Source organism: Carcharodon carcharias, chromosome 10 (genome assembly GCF_017639515.1).
Source record: "Carcharodon carcharias isolate sCarCar2 chromosome 10, sCarCar2.pri, whole genome shotgun sequence".
Lineage (NCBI taxonomy): Eukaryota > Metazoa > Chordata > Chondrichthyes > Lamniformes > Lamnidae > Carcharodon > Carcharodon carcharias.
In genome coordinates, this window is record NC_054476.1 from 80,365,206 (window position 1) to 80,390,180 (window position 24,975).

The window sequence follows — 24,975 nt, forward strand, 5'->3', positions numbered from 1 at the left end:
TACAAGGCAGTGAAGTGCAGGTACGCATGTTTATCCAATATCCCATCAGTGAGCTGCTGGGTTTGGTTCTCCATGACAGTCAGCCAGTCTCTCAATGGAGGAAGCCACACCTTCTGCAGAGAGGGTGATTGCAGTGCACATGGCCTGGACGACTCCATTGTTGGTGCCAGCGCGCACAACTCCTCTGGAATCTTTGCCACATCTACACTTACCTCATTCTGTATGTCCAGACTCTGCTGCCTGATGGATGACTCCAGAGGCTCCTCATCAGCTGGGGCCTCAGCATCTAGGTCACCTTCAGCAAACTACTAAGTGCCAGAGGCCTGCAATATCTCAGTCTCTGACAGGTGGTCCTGCGACTGTTATGTACTCGCATCAGTGTGTGTAACCATTTCAGTCGACTTGCTTATACCCACAGAGGTGCATGTTTCTCCACTGGTGCTAGATGCTGCAGTGCAACCTCTGAGACTTCTTCCTCCTTCTCAGAGGTTAACATGGTTCCCTCAGGGTTGGTGTCTACTGTTGACAAGTTTCTCCAGTGGGGTGAACAAACAAGGATTATGAAGAGCAACATCATCATTTGAGCTGACTTCAGTGATACATGCTTCCCACACAACTACTCACAGTCTTGCCATTGGAAAATGCTAATCAGGGTGTAACCCTCAGATCCTTCAAACTTGAGACACACATACCTCCCAAAATGCTGCAAGCTGCCAAAGTCATTTCCATCGATATTCCCTCCTGACACCTTTCCCAATTTCTCTCCATCCCCCTTCAGGACAATATTTCCAAAATTTCCTTGGAACCTCACCAGCCCAGTCCTGTCCTCCTGAGGCAGTGGACCTGCATCATTGGCTGTCTGCCAACTCCAAAACCATCACCTCCAGAAGAGTCAAAATGGCCAAGTTGGTGTTCCTACTCCGGTCCTGGACCTCTCTCAAGTATTATATGTCCTCTTCCTGCAAAATCAAAAGGACATTGTATGAGTCTTATGTGGAAAGATCATGCTATTGTTTGTGTGCCCAACATGTATATTGTTGGCAATGAGCACCTCGCAATGATCCTTGAAAGCTAACAGGTCCTGGACTTCAGAATCCCCTCAGAAACCCCTGTTGTCATGTAGTGTGGCATTTCTGCTTCATTTTACCTTCTACACATGGCCCAAACACTAGGCAATCCCACATTTGATACATGTCACACCCTCCCATAAAGGTCCATCTACAAAAAGGCTGGACACTCAACCTTGCCAAATGTAAAAGGTCATTCAGCCTCTTACAGCTTTGCAGCCAGGACCTTTGGCTGACCCCAAGACCTCTGGCCTCTAATGCAACCTCCATCAAGGCTTCTTTGGTCTTGTAGGAAGGTCTCCTCTTGCCATCCTTTGGCATGAGGAGCTGCCGCTGATCACTCAGCTTGGAGGAGGACTCACAGGGAGTCATCATCGGACCATGAGGCCATCCATGGTCTTAGCTCCTTCATTTGGCTTGGTAAGTGCAACAAGTGGCACTGCTGGAAATGGCCAGGTTGACTTTCAACCTCTGTGGAGAGACAAACAGAGTTAAAGGGTAGAATATGACTTTTTTTCTGAAGTTTTATCAGAAGGGGAATGGAACAGGTATGCTCAGACGTTATTTCCTCCCTGGCAGGGGTCCTGAATCAGACACTGTTAGCACAATAGTCACCAGAATGGAAAAATGTGCTTTCAACAGACGCTGCTCCACTGCTTCAGTGTCTGCTGTCGATTCTGCCTTCTGGATCTATTTCAAACAATGTGGATCACCACAAGTGGATTTCTGCTGAAGCTGCCACTGATGCCAGCGTGCCTTTAAATTGGTAGCTGTGACTGCTTTCCAGTTCATAGCCTGACCCCTCTCCCGCCTGACGCCCTGCCCTAAATGCCCAATTGGGCATGGAGCCCACCCCCCTCCAAACATTAGTTGGCTGCCTTCCCGTCCGGGCGGTTGCTAATTGGCCATCCAACTTCTAATTCGCCATGTTGTGATGGCGGGGGACTGCAGAGATCAGACCATCTACATCCCGTTCTGCCTCCCTCACCTTGTTGGAACTGTAAAATCCATTCCATGGAGTAGACACTTTAAAGTGCTATGAATTAAACCTATTATGCACATAGAAACTAGTGTCATCTCTGCATAGATCCAAGATATAAAATATACAACATGGGGCATCACAAAAATGAGGCACAGCCTTAGAGTATGTGCACTCTATTCTGTCAATTAATTAAGTTCTACTTCCAACTCCAGAATCTATTAAATTTCATGTTTGTAATGTCCCTTGAAATACTGAAGTTGAAATCAACTCATGCGGGCCGTAATCATGCCTACTCAAGTTAACTGGTCAGGAAATTCAGAAATAATATGGTAATGTAGTGTCTGGGTTAAAATGCCACTGGCAGATGCATTGCACTGATTAAGTCTGGCATGGGAAGGTTTGTGGACTGACTTCCCACCCAGGTGCTAATTGAGGCCTTAAATGGGTAATTAATGCCCACTTTAGGTACTTAAGGGGTTACCATGGCGACAGTTGCACTGCTGCATTATATTGTGTGCATCAGGGCTGCAAAATGTAGTTACATAACACTTGTATTTTCAGCACCATGGGTGCCATTTCAGGATCAAAGTGATGTCTGCACTTCATGTGCACAGTTCTGGGATGGAATTTAATGTTGGTGAGGGGTGTCTCTCCTTACAACTGGAGAACTAGCGGGAGACCTGCTTTGCCTCTACTGAGCCTGACCTGCCAGAATTGTGACCATCAGGCACTTAACTTGCCAACATTGGGTGCACCTTGGTATTTAGGATCCTGGAGCCAAGAATCCTGCCACCTGCCAAAAGCTGTCGGCCAGTCAGATGTTGGTAGCTCTCCATTGCTCATCAGTGCCACCAGGGGAAATGATGGCAGCTGCTGGTAATGCATCCACCAGAGGCCTAGGATCAACGAGGTGCCCAGGCCACAGGTGAGGATGGGTGTTGTGGGGTGGGGTTCACTGACTGGGGGCGGATAGGGGGTCAGAAGAAAGGACAGGGGGTGGCTCTCAATTGGCCCATCCCCCATGCTGGATTCCTCAATCAGGCACTAAGTACCTTTGAACAAAGGATCACCCCCTTCCACCCTCCAAGAAGTTTCGCGCATGATGATTGCCCGTCCTGTCACTCATTGACCAGTGGCGGTGAGATGAGGTCGTTAAGTGGGCATTAATTAATGTCCAGGTGGAAAGGCAGTCCACAAGACTGCCCCAGACTTCATCAGGTGGAGGCAGGAAGGCAGCAGGGTCCCCACCCTGCACTCTCCTGACCAATTAAATGGTCCCCACTTCCAAACCCGCCACAGAGGGACATTAAATTTTGCACAGTGTATGCAGACACCATTTAGGGTAGATCATTGGCACAGAAGCTGGAAGCGTGCACCAGAAGCATGCATCATATGCAGATTGTGACCTCAGTCAGCTGATTTGACTTTGGTGGGGCCATTTCTGATGTGAACTCTGCAGTCAAACAAGCGCACAGCAGTGGGAAGGACCTCCCCCCATCAATGACCTCATAGTTGCTGATTAACTCTTCCTGGCTGTTACTGAGTTAGTAGTTGTGCTTAGAGATTTGTGCTGCTACTTGGAGTTGCTGAAGTCAACAGGGAATGGTATGACACATAGTGAAGTCCTTGATTCTGACTTATGAGATTCTGCTCAGACCACTTACTCCCAGATATGGGTGCAATAGTTCGTATCTTCCTTGGCTTGCAGCATGACAGGGAGAATGGGCAGAGGTGACACAGAGCAAGACCAGTTGCTTGAAGAGGGAATGCGGGAGCAGGAGGAGAAATGCTCTCAGCAGGTGGTCATATCCACCCAAGGTCTTCAGGGAGCAATTCTCCTATCTCACTCTCAATGAAGAGCAAAGTGTACAACATCTCGATCACTCTATGGAGGTACTCACTAAAATCTGCCCACATTTCAGTCAGTCCTGCAACCTTGAGCAGGCCGAAGATGACACTGGTAATGGCTGTGAAGGTGAACGTGGCCATGAAATTCTTTGCATTGAGCTCTTTCCCTGGGGCAGGTGACACCTCCAACATTTCATAGCTCACTGTCCACAGTTGTATAAGGGAGGTCAGTAACGGTCAGTATGCAAAGAGAAGGGAATACATTGCATTCTCTCTTTCCAGAGAGAAGGAGGCAGAGCATGCGTACAGCTTTGTCAGGTTACAGGGTTTCCTCATGATGCAAGGTACCATTGATTGAACCTGTAAATTCAGACATGTGCTACAACTGGTAAGGGTTCCACTCCCTTAATATCTGGCTGGTGTGCAACCATATCAGCACATCATGCAAATCAATGCCCGTATCCTGGTGGCAGTTATGATACCTTCATTACGATACCTTCATCAGTTTTTGAGCAACCCGAAAAAACAGAGGATATCTACTGAGCAACAAGGGTTGTCCACTGATTCATGGCTCCAGTACACAGTACATGCACACATGGCAGCATGCATCTAATGAGAGCCATGCTACCCACAAAATGTAATTGAACAGAGCATTGGAGTGCTTAAACAACACTACTTCCGCCTCGACCACACTGGAGGAGGTCTGCAGTACGCTTCAGAGCATGTGCCACAATTTATTATAGTCTGCTGCATCCTGCACAACCTCATCAGTTTGAGACCACAGTTATTGTCACCAGGTATACAGCAGTGGCTGAGAAGGAGGAGGACAAAGGTAGAAGAGGAAGAGTAAGGGAAGAGGCAACTAGTGCATCCCCTTTCCAACAGGTTGTCTGCGATTGACTTGTCTAACTGCAGTACAATGAATAAAACCCCAATTCCCCAACCACCAACAGTCCCATAGTTTTTCTTCCCTCTATAACTGACCATCACAGTGTGTACTTGGACACAATGCTGAAATAAAAACCAGCATAAAATAAACTTTCCAAACTAACTTTCTCAGTCAAATCATCCAATATGCCATACAAAAGTCAATTGATCACCTTTGTACATTTCCTTAGTGCCCGTGCTGTGGTTCCCTTTGTCTGGCCTAGTTGCTCCTACACAGTGCTACCCCAGTGGTCCAGATGGAAGGCTGCTGACTTTCAGTGTGGGAAGACTGCAGGTGGCCCTGCAGGACTACCATGCCCAGCTGGCATTGAACTGCACCTTCTCAGCAGCAGACTGGGCTGCTGGCAAACAATCAACAGCTAGAGCACTGGCGGTCAAATGTTGTCAGCCTGAGAAAAAAACAACAGCTTCATGCTCCATGGTGCCACTGCCACTCATCTGGAGCAAAGCCTCAGCAATCCTAGTAGTGGCCTGCATTTTGTTTTAGTAATTATGGCAAAATTGTTAAGTGTTCACCCTCATTACTCTGAAACTGATAACAGGTTCCAGAGTTTGCACGTGTAGAGTTAAAAATGGAAGTCCAGAAGTTGCTGTCAGTTATTCTATGCTTCCCCAGGGGGTGCAGAGTGCCTCCAAAATACAATTAAGTAGAAATCACTGACTTGATGAAAACTTGGCCTTTTCAGCTATAACCCTTATTGTAAAAACCTTTGAAAAAGTTATATGAATATGTGAATGTTTTTAATGGCATACCAAGTTCATAATGTGGATTTTTAGCTTATACCTTAGTCCAAGGGCTGAATTTTCACTTTGGGGGCTGGAAGCAGGAGCTGGATCTGTTTCTGGGTCCCAAAGGGGGGTTAGAGAGAGGGAAGCAGTCATTCATTGGAAATTTGACAGGGGTGCCTCCTAATTGGCACAGTGACAGGTTCACTGTCCAATTAAGGGTGATGGGTGGTCTCTCAAAACTGGAGGACCAATCAGAGGTCTTCTAGATTCAGAGGGGAACCTGGCCATAGTAAAGATAAGTAACTGAGAGGGCGCTTCAATATGAAGTGTCCCTTCGGCAACTTTTTAATAAATTTAATTTAAAAAATAGAGAAAGCAGCTGGGTCACCATTAGGGGTTGGTGCGGGTTGGGAGGTGGGGGGGTAATCTATCCACAGAGTGGCATTTGGCTGCACCCCCATTCAGGCTGACAGGGAGGGCCTGTTTGTCTGCTTGGAGCACAGGCACCCAGCCTGCTGCTGCTTGCCCATCTCCAGGCACTTGATCTGCTCCCCTGTTGGGTTACAAAACTGGAGGCCGACTGGAAAATCTCAATCGGGTTCCTTTCCTTACCTTTGCAAACCTCTTAATGATTATCATTGGCTGCCTACCTCATGGGGGCTGGCTGGTGTTGGTACATTTGAGCCCCCTCTGCCTCCCATCCTGACCTTGATGGGGCATAAAAATCCTGTCCTGAGTGTATGCCCCAATCATTTAATTCGATCAGTGTAAACTTTTTAATTAGAAGTCAAAAAATTCAGAACATTTCATTTCCTGGTTTGTTGTCTGTGAGAATACTTGAATGTGATTGGCTTCTTGCCCTGGTTAATTATATCCCTGTTGCTGAATGTCTGGATATCCCTTTGCCTTGACGCCAGATTCAAGGGTTGTTCTTCAGAAAATGCCAAATCAGTGTGGACTGCACTCTTTGAGGTCAGCGGTGAGCATCCTCACAAAACCCAAGCCAATGTGTTGGAGGACAGATTGCTGGACTGGTGTGAGACCCTGCAAGCCCCTTTGAACATTGGTATCTGCAATTATGATGGCAGCAGTCTGAGTGCATATGTGACAGCAAGCTGCATTTGCATGGCAACAAGTTGAGCTTGCATGATTTCAGTCTGAACTTCCACTGCCTGTTAGGTGCTGTTGTATGCACTTTTCTCAACCTTGTCCTATAATAGAAACAGAAGTGTCAGTGAATACGGTGCAATATATTGGGAGATGTAGTTGGCGTAGTTAAAAGCTGAAAATGGGTGGAATCTGACTGCCAATAAAAATGTTCAGAGTTTGGGACCAGAAGTAGGTCCTCACCCTGCTGGTGATGCCTGGTTACCCCGTCTATGTAATCTGATTGAGCACCTGCGAGACTGCTGGACAGTTCAGGATGGCAGGCACACCATGCACCTGGCTGCCAATGGGAGGGCATGCAGTCCTTCTGCCAGTCCCCATGGGAGAGGTTGGCGCTACTACAATATGTAGGAGAACATGAGGGCACTTCAAGGTGGAGGCACCCTCTGAAGATGTAAGACAAGTTTTAAATTATTTGTGGCCATAGCTGCCAGGCCACCATTGTGGAGGGTTTGGTGTGGGGTGGGGGGGTGGGTGGGCGGGGGGGGGGGGGGGGGGGGGGGGCTCCCTCCACAGGATGGCCTGTGCCCATTGCTGTGCCCTGTGACAGAAGCGGTGTTGGTGGGGAATAAATAAAGGAGGCTTCACTGACTCCCGCATCCTGCTGCAGGGATACCGCTCAAATGCCCTACAGGGTATCACTCACTGAGGCCTGGGGCCCATCCATAAGCTCCTGGGGGCATCCCACTGCCAGACGGGTAGTCAACTTCCATTACTCATGTCAGGTAAGATCAGTAGAGGCGGGAATGCATCCCAACACATTATTTACAAAATTCCTCCCCATCTGCCACCAAAGCCACCTCCAGGTGGCTGATAAAGATGCCACCCAAAGTTTGCAAGCAGTGAGTTGTGATTGTGATGCTTGCAGGAGTGTTAAATATTTGAGGGTCAGGTTAAGATATGAATGTCATGATTGATAGAAGGGTTGCAGGTGACAGGCCTGGCTGTGTGTGCAGTCCGCTATCGGGAACAGTTTTTTCTCATCATCAGTTTATGTTTTTGTACCTGTTATAGAGAAGCTGAATATCATCCAAGTGCATAGCAAAAATTACATTAAAGATATTAAAACACAAAGTGAAGGAGGGAAGTTATGTGAGGAGCAGGGATGTCTCACAGGCTACGGATATAATCTTCAGTCCTGCTGTGAGAAGCAAACATGCTTTGCACGTGTATAATATTAATACGATAAATCACTGTGTTCTACAATGTCACCAGGGAAATGCCCTTTTATTCTCATTGTATTCCAAATACTCTACCTGATTATATTGAAGAGTCCAAACTATACAATGGAGCCTTTGAATCAAATGTAAGAAGCCACTTGATACGTGGCAAGTAGTTTTGAATTGTAGTCATTATTAAATAGGCAAATGTGGTAATCTGTTTGAGTGCAAGATCCTACGAGCAACAGTGAATAATATTGATACACTTTTAAAGGCATTGTTTGAGGAACAAGTGTTGGACAGAACACTTGGATATTTCCCTACTTTTCTTCAAATGATGCCATTGGATCTTTTATCCTCGTGAGTAGACTGATGGTTGAATGTTGTATCTACGAGAAGGCAACTCCATTAATGTAGCACTCCATTGGTGTTGCACTGTTGTATTAGTATTGCATTTTGTGCTTTTAGTCTCAGGAGTGGGGTTTGACTGACTAATTTTTTGACTCGGAGCCAAGGGTGATGACTGACACAGACAAATACATTCATGGTTCTGATGTCTGAGATATAACTGCTGCTTTTGTAAGGAACGTATCTTTTTATTTCTGTTGGACTGTTGTAAAGAACATATCTTTTTATTTTCTAATCAACTGTAAATTAAAATTATAATGGCTGCAGGTTGAAAGCCATCTCCATTGGAACAGGATGAGAGATACTGGAACAGGATGAGAGATATGTACAATGTTGCCGTCCTGGAACAGAATGTGCCATGAAAGCAGGATGGTGCTGGAAAGGAGTCCTAGACAAAGGAAGCTGCCTGACAACAGCATTTTAATTGGCTCCTGACCAGGTAACCAGGTTTTGTGTGAGCGAAGAGCAGATAGCTCCTAACCTGTAAAGAACAAGACCTAAAACCTCTTTCTCCCGTGTCTGGAAGATTCCTGTAATTCCACAATAACAGCTAACTTTTTATTCTTCTCATATCTCTATAACCTGCTCTCTCTCTAAAAGATTCCTGTCAAGAAGCAAAAGGAAAAATCACTGCTAGAGACATTGAAAGGCAAGTGCTCAATCAGTGAACTAAATACTGAAAGTGCTGGAAGACCACCTCGTATCATCAACAAGAGCTGAAAGGAATTTGGAAAACATCAAACAAAATCAACTCATCGAATCCTGTACCCTGGAATTGGTGCTATTGAACTGTTTTATCCCATCCTTAAAACCCATGTTTTGTGTGTCTTATGTCTTGTATGTATGTGTATAGGGATTTGATAAGGGGGTGGAGTTTAAGTTATAGTGTTAGAAATTAGCTGTTCATATTTCTTTCTTTTGCCACTGGTTAATGACAGTTTATTCAGCAATAGTTATTTACTTATTAAGCTTACAAACTCGCTGCTCCTATTCTGTTAATTAAATTAAACAGTTAGGTAGAATTGGAGCAATCTGGTGGTTTGATCAAGCTTTTCACATTTGTCATGGCTCAGGAAACAGTGGGGCTTGATATTACAATGCATTATCCCCAGTGAGCCATGACAAAGTTTGGTAGCTTGACCGAGATATTTTGGAACAAAAGACAGACGATTTGGGTGTAGATTTAGTAAGTAAAAGCTATAAGGAAACACCAGGTTTGTACTGTCAAAAATAAGATATCTCAAATAAGATAAATAAGGCCTTGGAAACTGCTAAAGCTTTCCTGCAAGTGGAAGGGATGTCCCTGATCATCTTACAAGGGATCTCAAAAGCCAGGTTAGTTGAATTGACAAGTAAATTAAGAGTAGGATTGCCTGCCAAAGCTAGGAAAGCAAAGATAATTGAAGAGATGGCACAGCATTTGAAATTGGAAGGAATACCCGAGAGACCAAGTCCTCCAAGAGGTGGTTCATTGGAATGGGCTCAAATTCACTTGCAAATAAACAAATTGCAACTAGAAGCAGAAGAAAAAGAAAAGGAAAGAGAAAGGGCATTCCAAAGGGAACAGGCAGAAAGGGCCGAGAAAGAAAAGGAAAGAGAGAGAACATTCCAAAGGGAGTTGGAAGTGGTGAGGTTAGAAATGGAGAAACATAAACTTAAACAGGAAAGAACAGAAAGAGAAAAAGAGAAAGACAAAGAATTCCAGCTTAGAATGCTGGCAGTTAAAAAAGAGAATAGGTGAGGCTGGACTTATTTCCAGATCAGAATCCAGCGGGGAGATGTTTAAGTTTGTACAAGCTCTTCCGTAATTTGAGGAAAGGGATGTTGAGGCATTCTTTATTTGGCCAGATGAACTGGCCAAAAGAAAATTGGACATTGCCTGTGCAGAGCAAATTTACAGGTAGAGCACAGGAAATTTATGTTTCGCTGTCAGAGGAGGTTTCTAGGGATTATGATGTGGTAAAAAAGGCCATTTTGAGTGCATATGAGTTAGTCCCTGAAGCATGCAGACAAGATTTTTTGAAATTTAAGGAAACAGCCTGGGCAAACTTACATTGAATTTGAAAGGATTAAGCAAAGTAGTTTTGACAGGTGGATACGAGCATTAGGAGTTGAAACTACCTATTTGGTCTCTCTGAGAACTTTTCTTTTGGAAGAATTTAAAAACTCCCTAGCTTCTGTAATAAGAACCCATGTTGAAGACCAAAGGTTTAAACTGGCAGACAGACAGCAGTAATGGCTGATGATTATGAGCTGATCCATAAAACTAAACCTTTTTCTATCACCCCATAAATTTGAAAAGTGGGAGAGTAAAGGGAAGGTAAGCAGCCAGGGTAAAGAATGGATAGCTGGGAATACCTTGAGATCTCATCCCCAGATCAGGAAGGAAGGTACTGAGGGTAGAGGTGAAACTCGAAAGCCAAAGTGTTTCCATTGTAATAAAATGGGACATATTCATTCAGAATGCTGGTAGTTGCAAGGGAAGCCCATGGGACTTATTGGAGTTCCTAAGAGTGAGTCTGAAAAGGGAAATCAAAAAGAAAATGCCATGGATCAAATTGTATCTTTAGCTACAAATAAGGGTCTGGAGATAAACACTTCTGTGAATGTAGGTGAAGTGAATAAGGTAGATGAGAAATATAAAGGGTTTTTGCCTAAAGGAAAGATATCCCCCTTTTCATCAAATGCTGCAGCTAAACCTATAACTATATTAAGGGACACAGGAGCTATTCAAAGTCTCTTTCTGAAGAAGGACCTAGTTTTCCCTCCAGAAAGTTTAATGAAAGCTAAAGTATTGGTAAACAGGATAAGTGGAGAGCATGTCCCAGTTCCGTTGTACAAAGTGCAATTGAAATGTGATTTGTTCTCTGGATAGGTGGTTGTAGGAGTGATTAAGAAATCACCTGTGGATGGAGCTGATTTACTCCTGGGGAATGATTTGGCAGGATTGAAGGTTATAGCTTTGCCCATAATTATAGAAAGTCCGAGAGAGGCTAAAGAGATGGAGCAGTTACAAGCACAGGTTCCTAGTATTTTTCCATTATGTGTGGTGATCGGAGCAATGGCTAAACAAAGTCCATCACTAGAGGTCAAAGTAATACCATGAGCAGATGTTAGAGTAGCCTAAACTTTCTTTAAGGACGTGGACAATACAAAGGAAGTGTTTGGCAGGTCTTCATTAATTGAGGCTCAGAAAGCAGATCCAGAGTTAAACAAGTTAGCATAGTCAGCTCACACTGAAGCAGAGGCAGAATGAGTTCTGGAATGCTATTACCTGAAAAATGGAGGAAGTGGAGACACCCTCACACACTTCTGATGAGGAATGGACGGTTGTTCATCAGATAGTAGTATCGCCCAAATATCGTAAGGAGATATTGTGAGTAGCACATGATATCCAGGTGACAGGATATGTAGAAATATGGAAAACCCAAGCATCGATAAACAGGCATTTTATCTGGCCAAGACTTCATAAGGACGTTGTGCAATTTTGTAGAACGTGTCATACATGTCAGGTAGTAAGTAAACCTCAACATGTAATCAAACCAGCACCTTTAATAGCCATATCAGTTTTTGAAGAACCATTCAGTCCGGTGTTAGTAGATTGTATAGGACCATTACCCAAAATGAAAGCAGGACATCAGTATATCCTTATAATCATGGATATGACAACCCGATTTCCAGAAACTATTCTTTTAAGGACAATTACAGCTAAGGTAGTAGTGGAAAATTTAACTCAATTTTTCACTTGTATTTCAATTGGTAGGCCATAACAATCGGACCAAGGTTCTAACTTCATGTCAAAACTTTTCAAGGACATAATCAGCTGTTTGGGCATCAAACAACTAAAGTCTACTGCCTATCACCCACAGACACAGGGAGCTTTAGAGAGATACCATCAGACTTTCAAAACCACGATTAAGACCTATTGCCCTGAATACCCAGAGGATTGGGACAAAGGATTAGATTTCTTACTATTTGCTACCAGGGGTTTTCAAAGTGAATCTACTGGATTTAGTCCATTCGAATTGATCTATGGTCATGAAATAAGAAGTCCATTAAAGGTGATTAAGGAAAAGTTTCTAAAGCAGAATGAGGAATGTTGGATTACATGTCCCTACTTCGAGAAAGACTCACAGGAGCATGCAAATTAGCATGAGAGCGCTTAAAAATTTCCCAAGCCAAAATGAAAGAATGGGCAGACAATTGTGCTACAACTAGAACGTTCCAAGCAGGAGATGAAGTATTGGTATTATTACCATTGCAGGGTGAGCCCCTGAAAGTGAAATTCAGTGGCCCCGATAAGATGGTTAGGAGAGTTAGTAAAGTGATTTATCTGACAGATACTCCTGAGCATAGAATCACAGTGCAGAAGAGGCCCTTCAGCCCATCGAATCTGCACCGACATGTGAGAAACACTACAGGTCAAAGTAATACCATGAGCTACCTACCTAATCCCATTTACCAGCACTTGGCCCATAGCCTTGAATGTTATGACGTGCCAAGTACTTTTTAAAGGATGTGAGGCAACCCGCCTCCACCACCCTCCCAGGCTGTGCATTCCAGACCGTCACCACCCTCTGGGTAAAAATGTTTTTCCTCACATCCCCTCTAAACCTCCTGCCCCTCACCTTGAACTTATGCCCCCTTGTGACTGACCCTTCAACTAAGGGGAACAGCTGCTCCCTATCCATCCTGTCCATGCCCCTCAGAATCTTGTACATCTCGATCAGGTCGCCCCTCAGTCTTCTCTGCTCCAATGAAAACAACCCAAGTCTATCCAACCTCTCTACATAACTTAAATGTTTCATCCCAGGCAACATCCTGGTGAATCTCCTCTGCACCCTCTCCAGTGCAATCACATCCTTCCTATAATGTAGCGACCAGAACTGCACACAGTACTCCAGCTGTGGCCTCACTAAGTTCTATACAACTCCAACATGACCTACCTACTTTTGTAATCTGTGCTTCGATTGATAAAGGCAAGTGTTCCATATGCCTTTTTCACCACCCCACTAACATGCCCCTCTGCCTTCAGAGATCTATGGACACACACACCAAGGTCCCTTTGTTCCTCAGAACTTCCTAATACCATGCCATTCATTGAACACTTCCTTGTCAAATTACTCCTTCCAAAGTATACCACCTCACACTTTTCAGAGTTAAATTCTATCTGCCACGTATCTGCCCATCCCATCGATATCTTCCTGTAGCCCAAGACACTCAACCTCACTGTTAACCACCTGGCCAATCTTTGTGTCATCCGCAAACTTACCAATCCTACCTCCCACATAGTCATCTATGTCGTTTATATAAATGACAAATAATAGGGGACCCAGCACAGATCCCTGTGGTATGCCACTGGACACTGGCTTCCAGTCACTAAAGCATCCTTCTGTCATCACCCTCTGTCTCTTACAACTAAGCCAACTTTGAATCCACCTTATCAAATTACCCTGTATCCCATGTGCATTTGCCTTCTTTATAAGTCTCCATGTGGGACCTTGTCAAAGGCTTTGCTGAAATCCATATAAACTACATCAATTGCACTACCATCATCTACACACCTGGCCACTTCCTCAAAAAATTCAATCAAATTTGTTAGACGTGACCTCCCTCTGACAAAGCCGTGCTGACTATCCCTGATCAAACCTTGCCTCTCCAAGTGGAGATAGATACTCTCCTTCAGAACTTTCTCCAATAGTTTCCCTACCACTGAAGTGAGACTCACTGGCCTGTAGTTCCCTGGCTTATCTCTACAACCCTTCTTAAATAGCGGAACCACTTTAGTTGTTCTCCAGTCCTCTGGCACCTCCCCCGTGGCCAGAGAGGAATTAAAAATTCGGGTCAGAGCCCCTGCGATCTCCTCCCTTGCCTCCCTCAGTAGTCTGGGACACAAATCATCCGGACCTGGAGATTTGTCCACTTTTAAGCCTCTAATACCTCCAATACCTTGTCACCCCCCCTATCAATTTGCTCAAGAACCTTGCCATCTCTCTCCCCGAGTTCCATACCTTCATTCTCATTCTCTTGGGTGAAGACGGACGTGAAGTATTTATTCAACACTCTAGCGATGGCCTCTGGCTCCACCCACAGATTACCCCCTTAGTTCCTTATGGGCCCTACTCTTTCCCTGGCTATCCTCTTCCCATTGATATGCTTATAGAATATCTTGGGATTTTCCCTACTTTTACCAGCCAGAGCTTTCTCATATCCCCTCTTTGCTCTTCTAATTGCTTTCTTAAGTTCCACCCTGCACTTTATGTTCTCCACTAATGCCTCTGCTGATTTGCTTCCCTTGTACCTGCTAAAAGCCTCTCTTTTCCTTCTCATCGTAACCTGAATATCTCTGGTCATCCATGGTTCTCCTTCCTATCACCCTAGAGGGAACATGTTGAGCTTGTACTCTCCCCATTTCCTTTTTGAACACCCCCCACAGTTCCTCTGTAGATTTCCCCACAAGTAGCTGTTCCCAGTCCACCTTGGCCAGATCCTGCCTTATTTTACTAAAATCCACTCTTCCCCAATCCAAAGCATTTTTTTGCAACTTGTCAATTTCTTTGTCCATAACAAGCTTAAACTGTACCATGTTGTGGTCGCTATCACTAAAATGTTCCCCCACCATCACCTCAGCCACCTGTCCGGCTTCATTCCCCAGAATCAGGTTCAGCAATGCACCGACCCTTGTTTGACCTTCTACATTTTGACCTAAAAAGTTCTCCTGTACACATTTCAAGAAATCCACTCCATCCAAACCCTTAACACTCTGTCTGTCCCAATTAATGTTGGGAAAGTTGAAATCACCTAATATAATTACCCTATTGTTATTGTTTTCACACACCTCCATAAATTGTTTACATATTTGCTCCTCAATTTCCAGCTGACTATCCGGGGGTCTATAATAAACATCTAACAATGTGGTTGCCCCTTTTTTATTCCTAAGCTCTACCCACAAGGCTTCATTCAATGCCCTCTCCAGGATATCATCTCTCCTTACTGCAGTAACTGATTCCTTAACTAATAATGCAATGCCTCCTCCTCTTTTACTCCCTCCCCTGTCTCACCTGAAGATTCTATATCCTGGAATGTTGAGCTGTCAATCCTGCCCTTCCCTCAACCACGTCTCAGTGGTGGCTATTATATCACAATTCCATGTGTCAGTCTTCATCCTTAACTCATCCGTTTTACCTGTAAACTCCTGGCATTAAAGTAGAGGCCATCCAGCCTTGCCTTACTCCCTTGAAGCTTATTGCAGCTGTACTCCCTCTGACTTGATTGTTTTACTGTATTATGATGTGTCCCTATTCTGCTAACATTCTCTGTCCCCTCCCCCTGCCAAATTAGTTTAAACTCCTCCCAACAGCATTAGCAAACCCGCCCACAAGGATGTTAGTCCCGCTCTGGTTCAGATGTTGACTGTCCCATTTGTACAGGTCCCATCTTCCCCAGAAATGGTCCCAGTGATCCAGGAATCTAAAACCCTCCCTCCTGCACCAACTCTTAACCAACTTATTCATCTGCGCTATCCTCCTATTTCTGAGCTTGCTAGTACGTGGCACTGGGAGTAATCCAGAGATTACAACCCAAGAGGTCTTGCTTTTTAGTCTACTTCCTAACTCCCTGAATTCTTGATGCAAGACCTCATCCCTCTTTCTATCTATGTCATTGGTACCAACATGTACCATGACCTCTGCCTTATTACCCTCCCCCTTCAGGATGCCCTGCAGCCGTTCAGTGACATATCGGACCCTGGCACCAGAGAGGCAACATACCATCCTGGAGTTACATGGACAGCCACAGTAGCACTTATCTGTTCCCCTGACTATAGAATCCCCTATTACTATTGCTCTTCCTCTCTTCCTCCCCTCCTGTACAGACAGGCTGCTAGTGGTGCCAGAAGCTTGGCTCTGTCTGCACTCCCTGGAGGAACCAGTGCCCTCATCAGCCTCCAAAATGGAATACCGATTTGCGAGTAGGACCCCAGGGGACTCCTGAACTACCTGCCTGTTTCTCTTGGACTGCCTGGTGGTCACCCATTCCCTTCCTCAAGACCCTTCATCTGCGGTGTGACCACCTCACTAAACGTACTATCCACGATGCTCTCAGACTCGCGGATGCTCCACGGTGTCCTCAGCCACCATTCCAGCTCTGAAACCTGAGCTTCCAGGAGCTGCAGATGGACACACTTCCTGCACACATGCTGGTCCCGGGCACTGGAAATGTCCCCGGCTTCCCACATGGAGCACAAGGAGCACTTCACGGCTTTGAGCGCTCCTGCCAGGACTTATCCCTTTAAATTAAACCTTTTAAGTCAATTACTCTAGGGCCCTTCTTTCCTGATCCTCGTTACTGTAGAATATACAAACTGTAAACCACAAAAAGACCTTAAACTATAAGTGATTACCAGTGATTCCTTTCCCTTGTAGCCTCTCCTGCTGCAGCACACTCTGAAGATTTAAGTAGTTGGATAGCAAGGAAAAAATGCAAAGAGCACCTCGTCCCCTATGCACCCAATTCCCGCTCTGCACCAACTTCCGAATATCCACTTTGGCTGTGCCCCACTCAGGATGTGCTCTCTCTCCTGTTCGTGTAGGAAGAAGAAACGGTTATGTCACGTAAACACGTTGAAACAATATCATCGCTGAGAAGATGTTAAGACAGAGGAAGTGTGCCAGGTGGTGTGAGTAGTGGAGGATGACAGAGACAATAAGGACAAGGTAGAAGGAGAAGTAGACAGTGCCCAAAGCAAACCTCCTACAATTCGATTAGTCCATACGACAATACTGGGACAGTTAGACAATTTGTTCTCATATTCAGAGGAAGGACCAAGGAAAGATCTAATAAGGTTACTTAGGAAGTTTGTGTCTAACTTCAGCACAATAGCTGTACCTCTCACCAATTTGTTAAGAAAACAAGCAAAAGATATATGGTCAGCAGAATACCAAGCAACATTTGAAAAACTGAAGGCAATCTTAATAAAGGAACAAGTGTTGGCTGCCCCTGACTTTACCAAACCTTTTAAAATGGCAATTGATGCTAGTGACTTGGGGGTATGTGCAGTCCCCTCACAAGATGATCAATTAGTGATAGAGAAGCCGGTGGGGTACTTTTCTAGAAACTAAATCAATATCAGAGGAAGTACTGTACAGTAGAAAAAGAAACTCTAGCATTGTTGTTGTCTCTTCAACACTTTGAAGTTTATGTCCGACACAATAACAAAGAAACACTAAACTGCACTGACCATAATCCGCTGACGTACAATGAAAAGTTTAAAACTCAAAATGTAAATCTGTTTAGATGGAATCTATTGTTTCAACTATTCAATGCAAAGATTGTTCACATTGCTGGCAAAGATAATGTGATCGCAGATGCATTGCCCCAGGTGTAAAATACTAGAGTAAGTTAAAGGGGTAAGAAATGCTGAAGATTGTATAAGCTGTATAAGGGGGAGGAAGGATGAATGAAAATAAGTCTTGTGTTTGGTTGCCCATGGGTCACATACCTTGTGATGAAATACATTTTTGAAATGGCGTTTCATCTCCTTTAAGGGTGGAGGCATGTAAGGAACATATCTTTTTATTTCTGTTGGATGTTGTAAAGAACATATCTTTTTATTTTCTTTTGGACTGTGAATTAAAAATATAATGGCTGCAGGTTGAAAGACATGTCCACTGGAACAGGATGAGAAATATATACAATGTTGCAGTCATGGAACAGTGTGTGCCATAAAAGACAGGGTGGTGCCGGAAAGGAGTCCTGGACCAAGGGAGCTGCCTGACAACAGCATTTTAATTGGCTCCTGACCAGGCAACCACGTTTTGTGTGAGAGCAGAGCAGAATAGCTCCTAGCCTGAAAGGAACAAGACCTAAAATCTCTTTCTCCTGTGTCTGGAAGATTCCAGTAATTCCACAATAATAGCTGGTTGGTTGCTTCTTCCCATATCTCTATAACCCACTCTCTCTCTGAAAGCCCTTTCAAGAGACAAAGGGAAAAATCACTGTTAGAGACATTGAAAGGCATGTGCTCAGCCAGTGAACTAAATACTGAAAGTGCTGGAGGACCACCTCGTGTCATCAACAAGAACTGAAAGGAATTTGGAAAACATTGGACAAAATCAACCCATTGAATCCTGCACTTCAGAATTAGCTCTATTGAACTGTTTTATCCTACCCTTAAAATCCATGTTTTTGTGTGTCTTGTATGTGTGTGTATCGGGATTTTGGAAGGGTGGGGGGGGGGGTGGGTAGAGTTTAAGTTATAGTGTTAGAAATTAGCAATTCATATTTCTTTCTTTTGCCACTGTTTAACGACAGTTTGTTCAGTAAACAGTTATTTACTTATTGGGCAGAATTTTGCCGTCGGTGAGTGGTGGGGGGGGGGGGGGGGGGAGGGTGGCGAGGCCTGCTTGCCAACGTGTAAAATGACGCGGGATGACATCGGGCAGCCCCCCCGACCTCACCCCGCCCCACTTAAATTTTCAGGAAGGCGGGGATGCAGCAAAATCAGCTGCGGGCCTGCCGACCTGTCAATGGCCAATTGAAGCCATTGACAGGATCATTTAAACAATTAAAGGACCTGCCCATCCAACCTTAAGGTTGGTGGGCAGGCCAGGAGCCCTGGCAGCAAATAGAGAAAATATGAAACCTCATCCACAGGCAGGATGAGGTTTCGTGCAGGGTGTTAAAAATTTTAATAAAGTTAATCTATAAATTAAGAACATGTCCCATCTCATGTGACATTGTCACATGAGGGGGACATGTTAGGGAATTTTTTTTTCTATTTTTAATATTGTTCAAAGTGGAAGCAATCTCCCTGAGGCTGCACATAGCCTTAGGGAGATGTGTGCTGTTTTGTGTGCATGCGTGAAAGAGCACACTGTCACTTTTAGGGAATCCCCCCCGCCCGCACAGGAAGTGCATAGTGCATCCCGCCGGAGGTCATGCTGGGCGGGCCTTAATTGGCACGCCCATGTAAAATGGCGGTACGTCCCACTTTGCTGGCAAGGATCGGCTCCCCGCCCGCCGGAGATTGGGCCGCGCCCGCCCACCCAACAGGCTGAAAATTCTGCCCATTATGTCTACAAACCTGGTGCTCCTATTCTATTAGGCTAAATTAAACAAGTAGAGTTGGGGCAATCTGGTGATTTGTTCAATTTTTTTCACGTGTTGCAGGTCAGGGAACAGTGGGGTTTGATATTACAGCGCACTCTTCCCAGTGAGTCATGACACTATGATATATTGCCTTGAGAATGGATTGTTCTCCCAAATCTCGTCTATTGGCAGCTGATGGCCATTTTCCCAATGCAAAAATGTATTCCTCATTCGAAACAGGTTGAAGAAGAAAGTAACTGAAAAGAGAAGCACTGTAAAGCAAATGAAACCTCTCTCCCCAATCATAAGTTTCTTCAGAAGAATGTAACATTTTCCTGGAGAACATGTGCTAGCCAGCATTGATTTCCAAATGGTCAGGATATTTTCTAGCCAAGTGGAAGCTGTCTTATTTTCATACAGTTCTCTTGCTGCAGACATTTGCATAGAGGGTGGACATGGAGTCTGTCCTCAGTCTTTGCCAGTGCTGGTCCTGGTCCAGCGTTTAGGATATAGGTGGAAGACAACCCAGGGTTTGCCTTCTCTGAAGTTTCCTCCCTTCTTTTGCCAGCATAAGGAATTATCACCTTCTCTCAGTAGGCCTGGCTTGACATAGGAAAGTCATTGTATGAGGAACTGAAAGGGACAAATCAAACAGCAAATACAAATTATTTATTACTATATGGATTTTAGCCTTGTTTTTAGCACAATGAACTGAAGAAATGTTGTTCAGAATAGAAGTAAAGTCAATCTGACTAAGTCTTTTGTAAGATCTGGTTTGGAGTTAATTAATGCTGTCCCCTTGTATCTGTGAAGTCTCAGTCTCTCCATCTCCGATAATTGTGATGGATGTTTGCCACTAATCTCCATAGCCTCTTCCTTTGCCGATGTCAGCTGCACTATCTGTGGTGGGCCATCTCCAGACTTTTCCCTCTCCCTTGTATTTTGTGCTTTCATCTTCTTCAAGGAGGAACGACAGACCTATGATGTATCCAGGGCATTTGATGAGGTTAACTATCAAATCATGATTGCCACTAGCATGAATTTGAGGGTGTGCTTTACAGTTGAGTGAGTTGGCTGAGATGGAATGACATTGCATAAGTTTTGGGATGAGTGAATTGATAAATGGAAACATGTGGAAGTATAAAAGTGAACAATGTGTGCTCTTAAAACCTAAGTGGCTGTGAGGGGTGATGTGATGGAGTACGCTTCACAAGACAGAGTAGGGGGGATTGCACTACAGGACGTATGCAAACCTACAATTGGTGCTCACTTTTCCTGATCTGGTTAAGCCATTAAACAGTTCTGACTTCAGGTATATGGCGCAATATTCCTGCTGCTGATCTACTCAGCCACCTATACCCATTCTTTCTTTGGGACAGCAATAGGTTTCTGCTTTGGAATAGTACCTTTCCTGCTCCTTATGACACCCAGCAGTACATCAAAAGACTCACCATTGAAACAGATCAACCTGACTCCATTTCTAATTTTTTCATCTCTAATGCAATTATCCTAACTCTTTCAAATTTCATGATTGCACTGACCCTTTAAATAATCCAGGTAAAACCACATACATCACACCCACACATTTGCAGTGGAAATGTAATACCCAGAATAAAGATGGTGATGAGCCTTGTCTGTTGAAATCGGACATTCCCGTGTTCCCACCATATTCCATGTTTTTGGCCTACTATGGCCACCCTACCCAGTCAAAGGTGGCCTCTACATTATTGTCAGGCTTAGTGAGTGTGTCTTCACACTGCAGTCTGTATGCAAGGTTTAAATAGTTAACAGTTAAATTACTCATTCCAATCTCAAGGAGTTTTCAATTATTGATGTGACATAAGAAGAAAGGAGCATGTTTTTCTGCATGTGTCTAATCTCTGCTTCATGCATGTTGCCCAGAATCAAAATGTCTTTAATGTTCAAAATATTGGTGAATATAATTTTTTTTAAACGGTTCTCCTCATCCTCAGATAATTTGACTTTACTGTTACTGCTAGCACTCAAAAATGGTTCTGCTTTGAATAACGTGTAATTATTCATTCCTTTTAATGCATTTTTAACTAATTTTGGCAAATTGGAATAATTTTAACCTATCTCATGATGGCAGGAGAAGGGTTTAAACCTGATATAATTTGAAACTTGATACCAATCTACTGTGAAGACACTTACTTCTGGTTTAACAATGGTGGTTTTGGGATTAGCCAAGTAACCAGTTCAGACAGGTGTGTTGGTAACTATAATATTTAAATGAGGGTCCATACCTCAGATTTTGAGAGTCTTTTGCATTTACCAGCTGCAGGCCTGTTTCCCAGGGCTCAGGAAAGCTGGCAGCCAAAGGGAGGTGGGAGCAGCCAGATGCAGCATGTGTCCCCTTTTCCAGCACTGCTTTTGGGCCAGGAAGAGCAGGAATGCTTCTCACATCACCCCACACCCCCAAGAAAACCTGCTGCAATCTCTCCCTTCCAATCAACCAAACACCCTTACCATCAGCTGAGGTCCGCCGATCCTTTGTCCCATAACCTCTGTCCCGCAATTTCTCCATCACGCTCCGAAATTTCAGGATTGCTCTCCCCGGTGGTCTCGCTGCCACACTCTGAGCCCACATGATCTTTCACCCTGCACCCCACTCTTCCGGTCTCTCTCATGAACTTCTGACCCACCCCTTGATCTCTCCCTCCCTCTTTTCCACCACTCTCCAAGCAGCCAATCCCCATCTCTTCTCCGCCACTCTCTGAGCCACCATGTCCTCTCTCTTCTCTGCTACTCTCCAAGCTGCCACTCCCTCTCTCTTTTTCGCCACTCTCTGAGGCACCAGCTGTCCTTCTCCCCCCATGATTGCTGGCATTGTGGATTGTTGAAGACCATCCCTGGCTGTTTCCTTGTGTTGCAGACTTTCCTATCATTAGCTGGTTAGCCTCTTAACCTAGCTGATGCAGGGCCCTACTATTAAATTCAGCAGCATCTCCACATTCCAGCATTTCCAAGTTTCCTGTTCGTTGACAGAAGTCCCCACATCTTTGTGCCATCACCGAAAAGAATAATTACACAGGGTCAACCAGAGGGTTGCCAACTCTCTTGGATTGGCCTTAAATCTCCAGGAATTGAAGATCAATCTCCAGGATGCTTCTGTATGCAACCCTGGAGAAAAATTATAGGGACAGCAAAAATGTTGTTTTCTTCTGTCATTTTCTTTGAACATTTCTCTTTACCAGATATAAAAATATTGGGGAGAAAAAAGACTGTTTGGCTGATAGTCAAGCATCATCTAATTGGGTAATGAATCTTTTTGCTTTCCAATTGGCATAGGAAGGCAGTATATCACAAGGATGGATGTGTTGGCCGATTAATGGCTGGATTGTGGGGCAGGTCATGTGATGAAACCTCGATGAATACATTTAATCACTGTTGAGAACCCTGATCGATAGTAAACCCATGAACTACTGACAATAATTCCACTATAGCAGACAGTATAAGGACATTTGGGTCAGTAAAGGTTCATGTGGGACTCAGGAAACAGTACTGCCCACATTATGATGTAGAGCATCACATGACAGTAGACTGGGGACAGACAGAGTGGTGCAGAGAGGGTCTGATAGAAGTCAGTATGATGATAGCACCTAGATAGGGCTATACCTTGGAAATATATATGGTTACAGGTTACAAATAATCAGCTTATGTTCAACCACACAATCTTCCAGACCTCTTAGTGAGACACCAAACAACCTTACAAATGGTGGCAGCAAGTGAAGGACCCTGAAATCCCAGAGAATGTAAAAATAAAGAAAGTACAGTCTTACCTGAGCGAAATGCATCTAAATTGAAAACACAACAAGAGATCGCCTAAAAAGCTCCATTACAGACATGGAGACTGAAGGGCAAAAGTAAAATCCACTGTGCAGCTGAAAAGGACTCCACCAGAGCATGTGGAGGTCCATTGCCTAAGCTGATCAGACGCAGAGTCAAAGGACCTAGCCAGATCACAAAATGGGTGAGGAAAATTCAGAGAAAAGGCTGAACTAACCTTTTAAAAATAATCAGGGCACTAATCAGGTGGAGCATTCTGATTGTTTCACCAGTGTAGCTGAAAGAACGCTGCAGCTGGGTCCATGCAAGCAAGTGGCGGCCAAGCTTGAATGAATGGAAAAAAAATTAAAACCGAAGGCAGAGCATTAAAAAAAAATCACCTTCAAATCAATTTTTCAAACTCAATGAAGTAAATCGCTGTGCAAAACTGTTAGTTTGAAAGATTTCCTGTAGAATTGCAAAGTTGCAGAGACTGCTCCGAGATTGCAATGGATCCTGCCAAAACCCGACAAGCATGGGAAGAAGAGAAAAATATGGCTACTGTGGTGCCACCTTGAAAAAGAATCATTAAAGCTGTATCTAGTTCTGAAAAACAGTTCTGGGGAGTAAATTAAAACTACCAGACCAATTTGAGCTCATGCAAGGACCAAACAAGATGCAAAATAGGGTGTCATGGAGAAGAAAAGTTTAGATTACAGGAGTACATCAGGATTAAGTAGGAAACCAGAGGAAGTACAATTAATACAATCTTGTACTTATTTGGTGAAATTGCTGACAAGGTAATCATAAGACAAGGTACAGATGAATCCTCAACCACATTTGGTGAGATACTAAAAGCCTTTAACAAGTATTGTAAACACCAAGGGGAGAATTTTCACGTTGGCGTGCAGGGACGGGCCTGGCACGCCAACCTGTAAAATGACATGCAGTGATGTCAGGCATGTGCCCCGACATCACTGCGCGTCACTCAGATCTTTTGTTTGGTGGGCAAGCGCCAGTGGCGGCTGCATACCTTCTGAATTGTCAAAGGCCTGTTAAGGCCATTTAAAAACCAATTCATGTAATTATCAATGCTGCCCGTCTAACCTTAAGGTTGGCGGGTAGGCAAAAAGCCCAAGTGGCCTTCATATTTTTCATGAAACCTCATCCATGGGTGGGTTGAGGTTTCATGAAGGTTTTATTAAATTAATAAATAAATTTTGCTCAATTCATAAACATGTCCCAGCTCATGTGACACTGTCACATGAGGGGACATGTAAATGATTTTTAACTTTCTTTATTAAAAATTCTCAATACGTTCTTAATCTCCCTGAGGCATCTCCGTGCCTCAGGAAGATTTCTGTGCTCTTTTGCACGCGTGCATGAAAGAGTGCAGGCTCCGAATTTCCCTCTTCCCCCCACTTGCACAGGTAATGCTGAGCGCTCCCAACCTTGCATCACACTGGACGGGCCTTAATTGGCTCTCCCATGTAAAATGGCAGCGTGGAGCTGATCACGGACAGTGATTGGCTCCGCGCCCACTCCCGACCGGCCTACCCGACATGGGGAAAATTCTCCCCCAAGTTGTGTGGAGCACAGACCTTAAGAAAAGGTCCAGAACACCCCCAATACAGCACGAAAAGGGTAAGGGGACCCCAGGGTAAGGGAAACAATACTCAAGCAAAACACAAGTTGGTTACAGACCATGTCAGCACAATGAAGTGCACAAGTCCAAGAGTTTAGTGCAGAGGAAAGAAAGGGCTGAAAAACAGCCAAAAGGCTTCAAAATAGA

At 44.3% G+C, this 24,975-nt stretch overlaps 1 protein-coding gene across 1 annotated transcript in view; it reads right to left on the reverse strand.

Moving 5' to 3' along the window:
* Positions 1 to 757: 757 nt before the first annotated feature.
* Positions 758 to 24,975, reverse strand: part of syt13 (synaptotagmin XIII) — a 61,321-nt gene continuing 37,103 nt past the window's right edge. Inside the window, exon 7 of the mRNA XM_041197033.1 lies at positions 758 to 959. Coding sequence (XP_041052967.1) covers positions 938 to 959 — 22 coding nt within the window. The 3' untranslated portion in view covers positions 758 to 937. The remainder of the gene's footprint in view (positions 960 to 24,975) is intronic.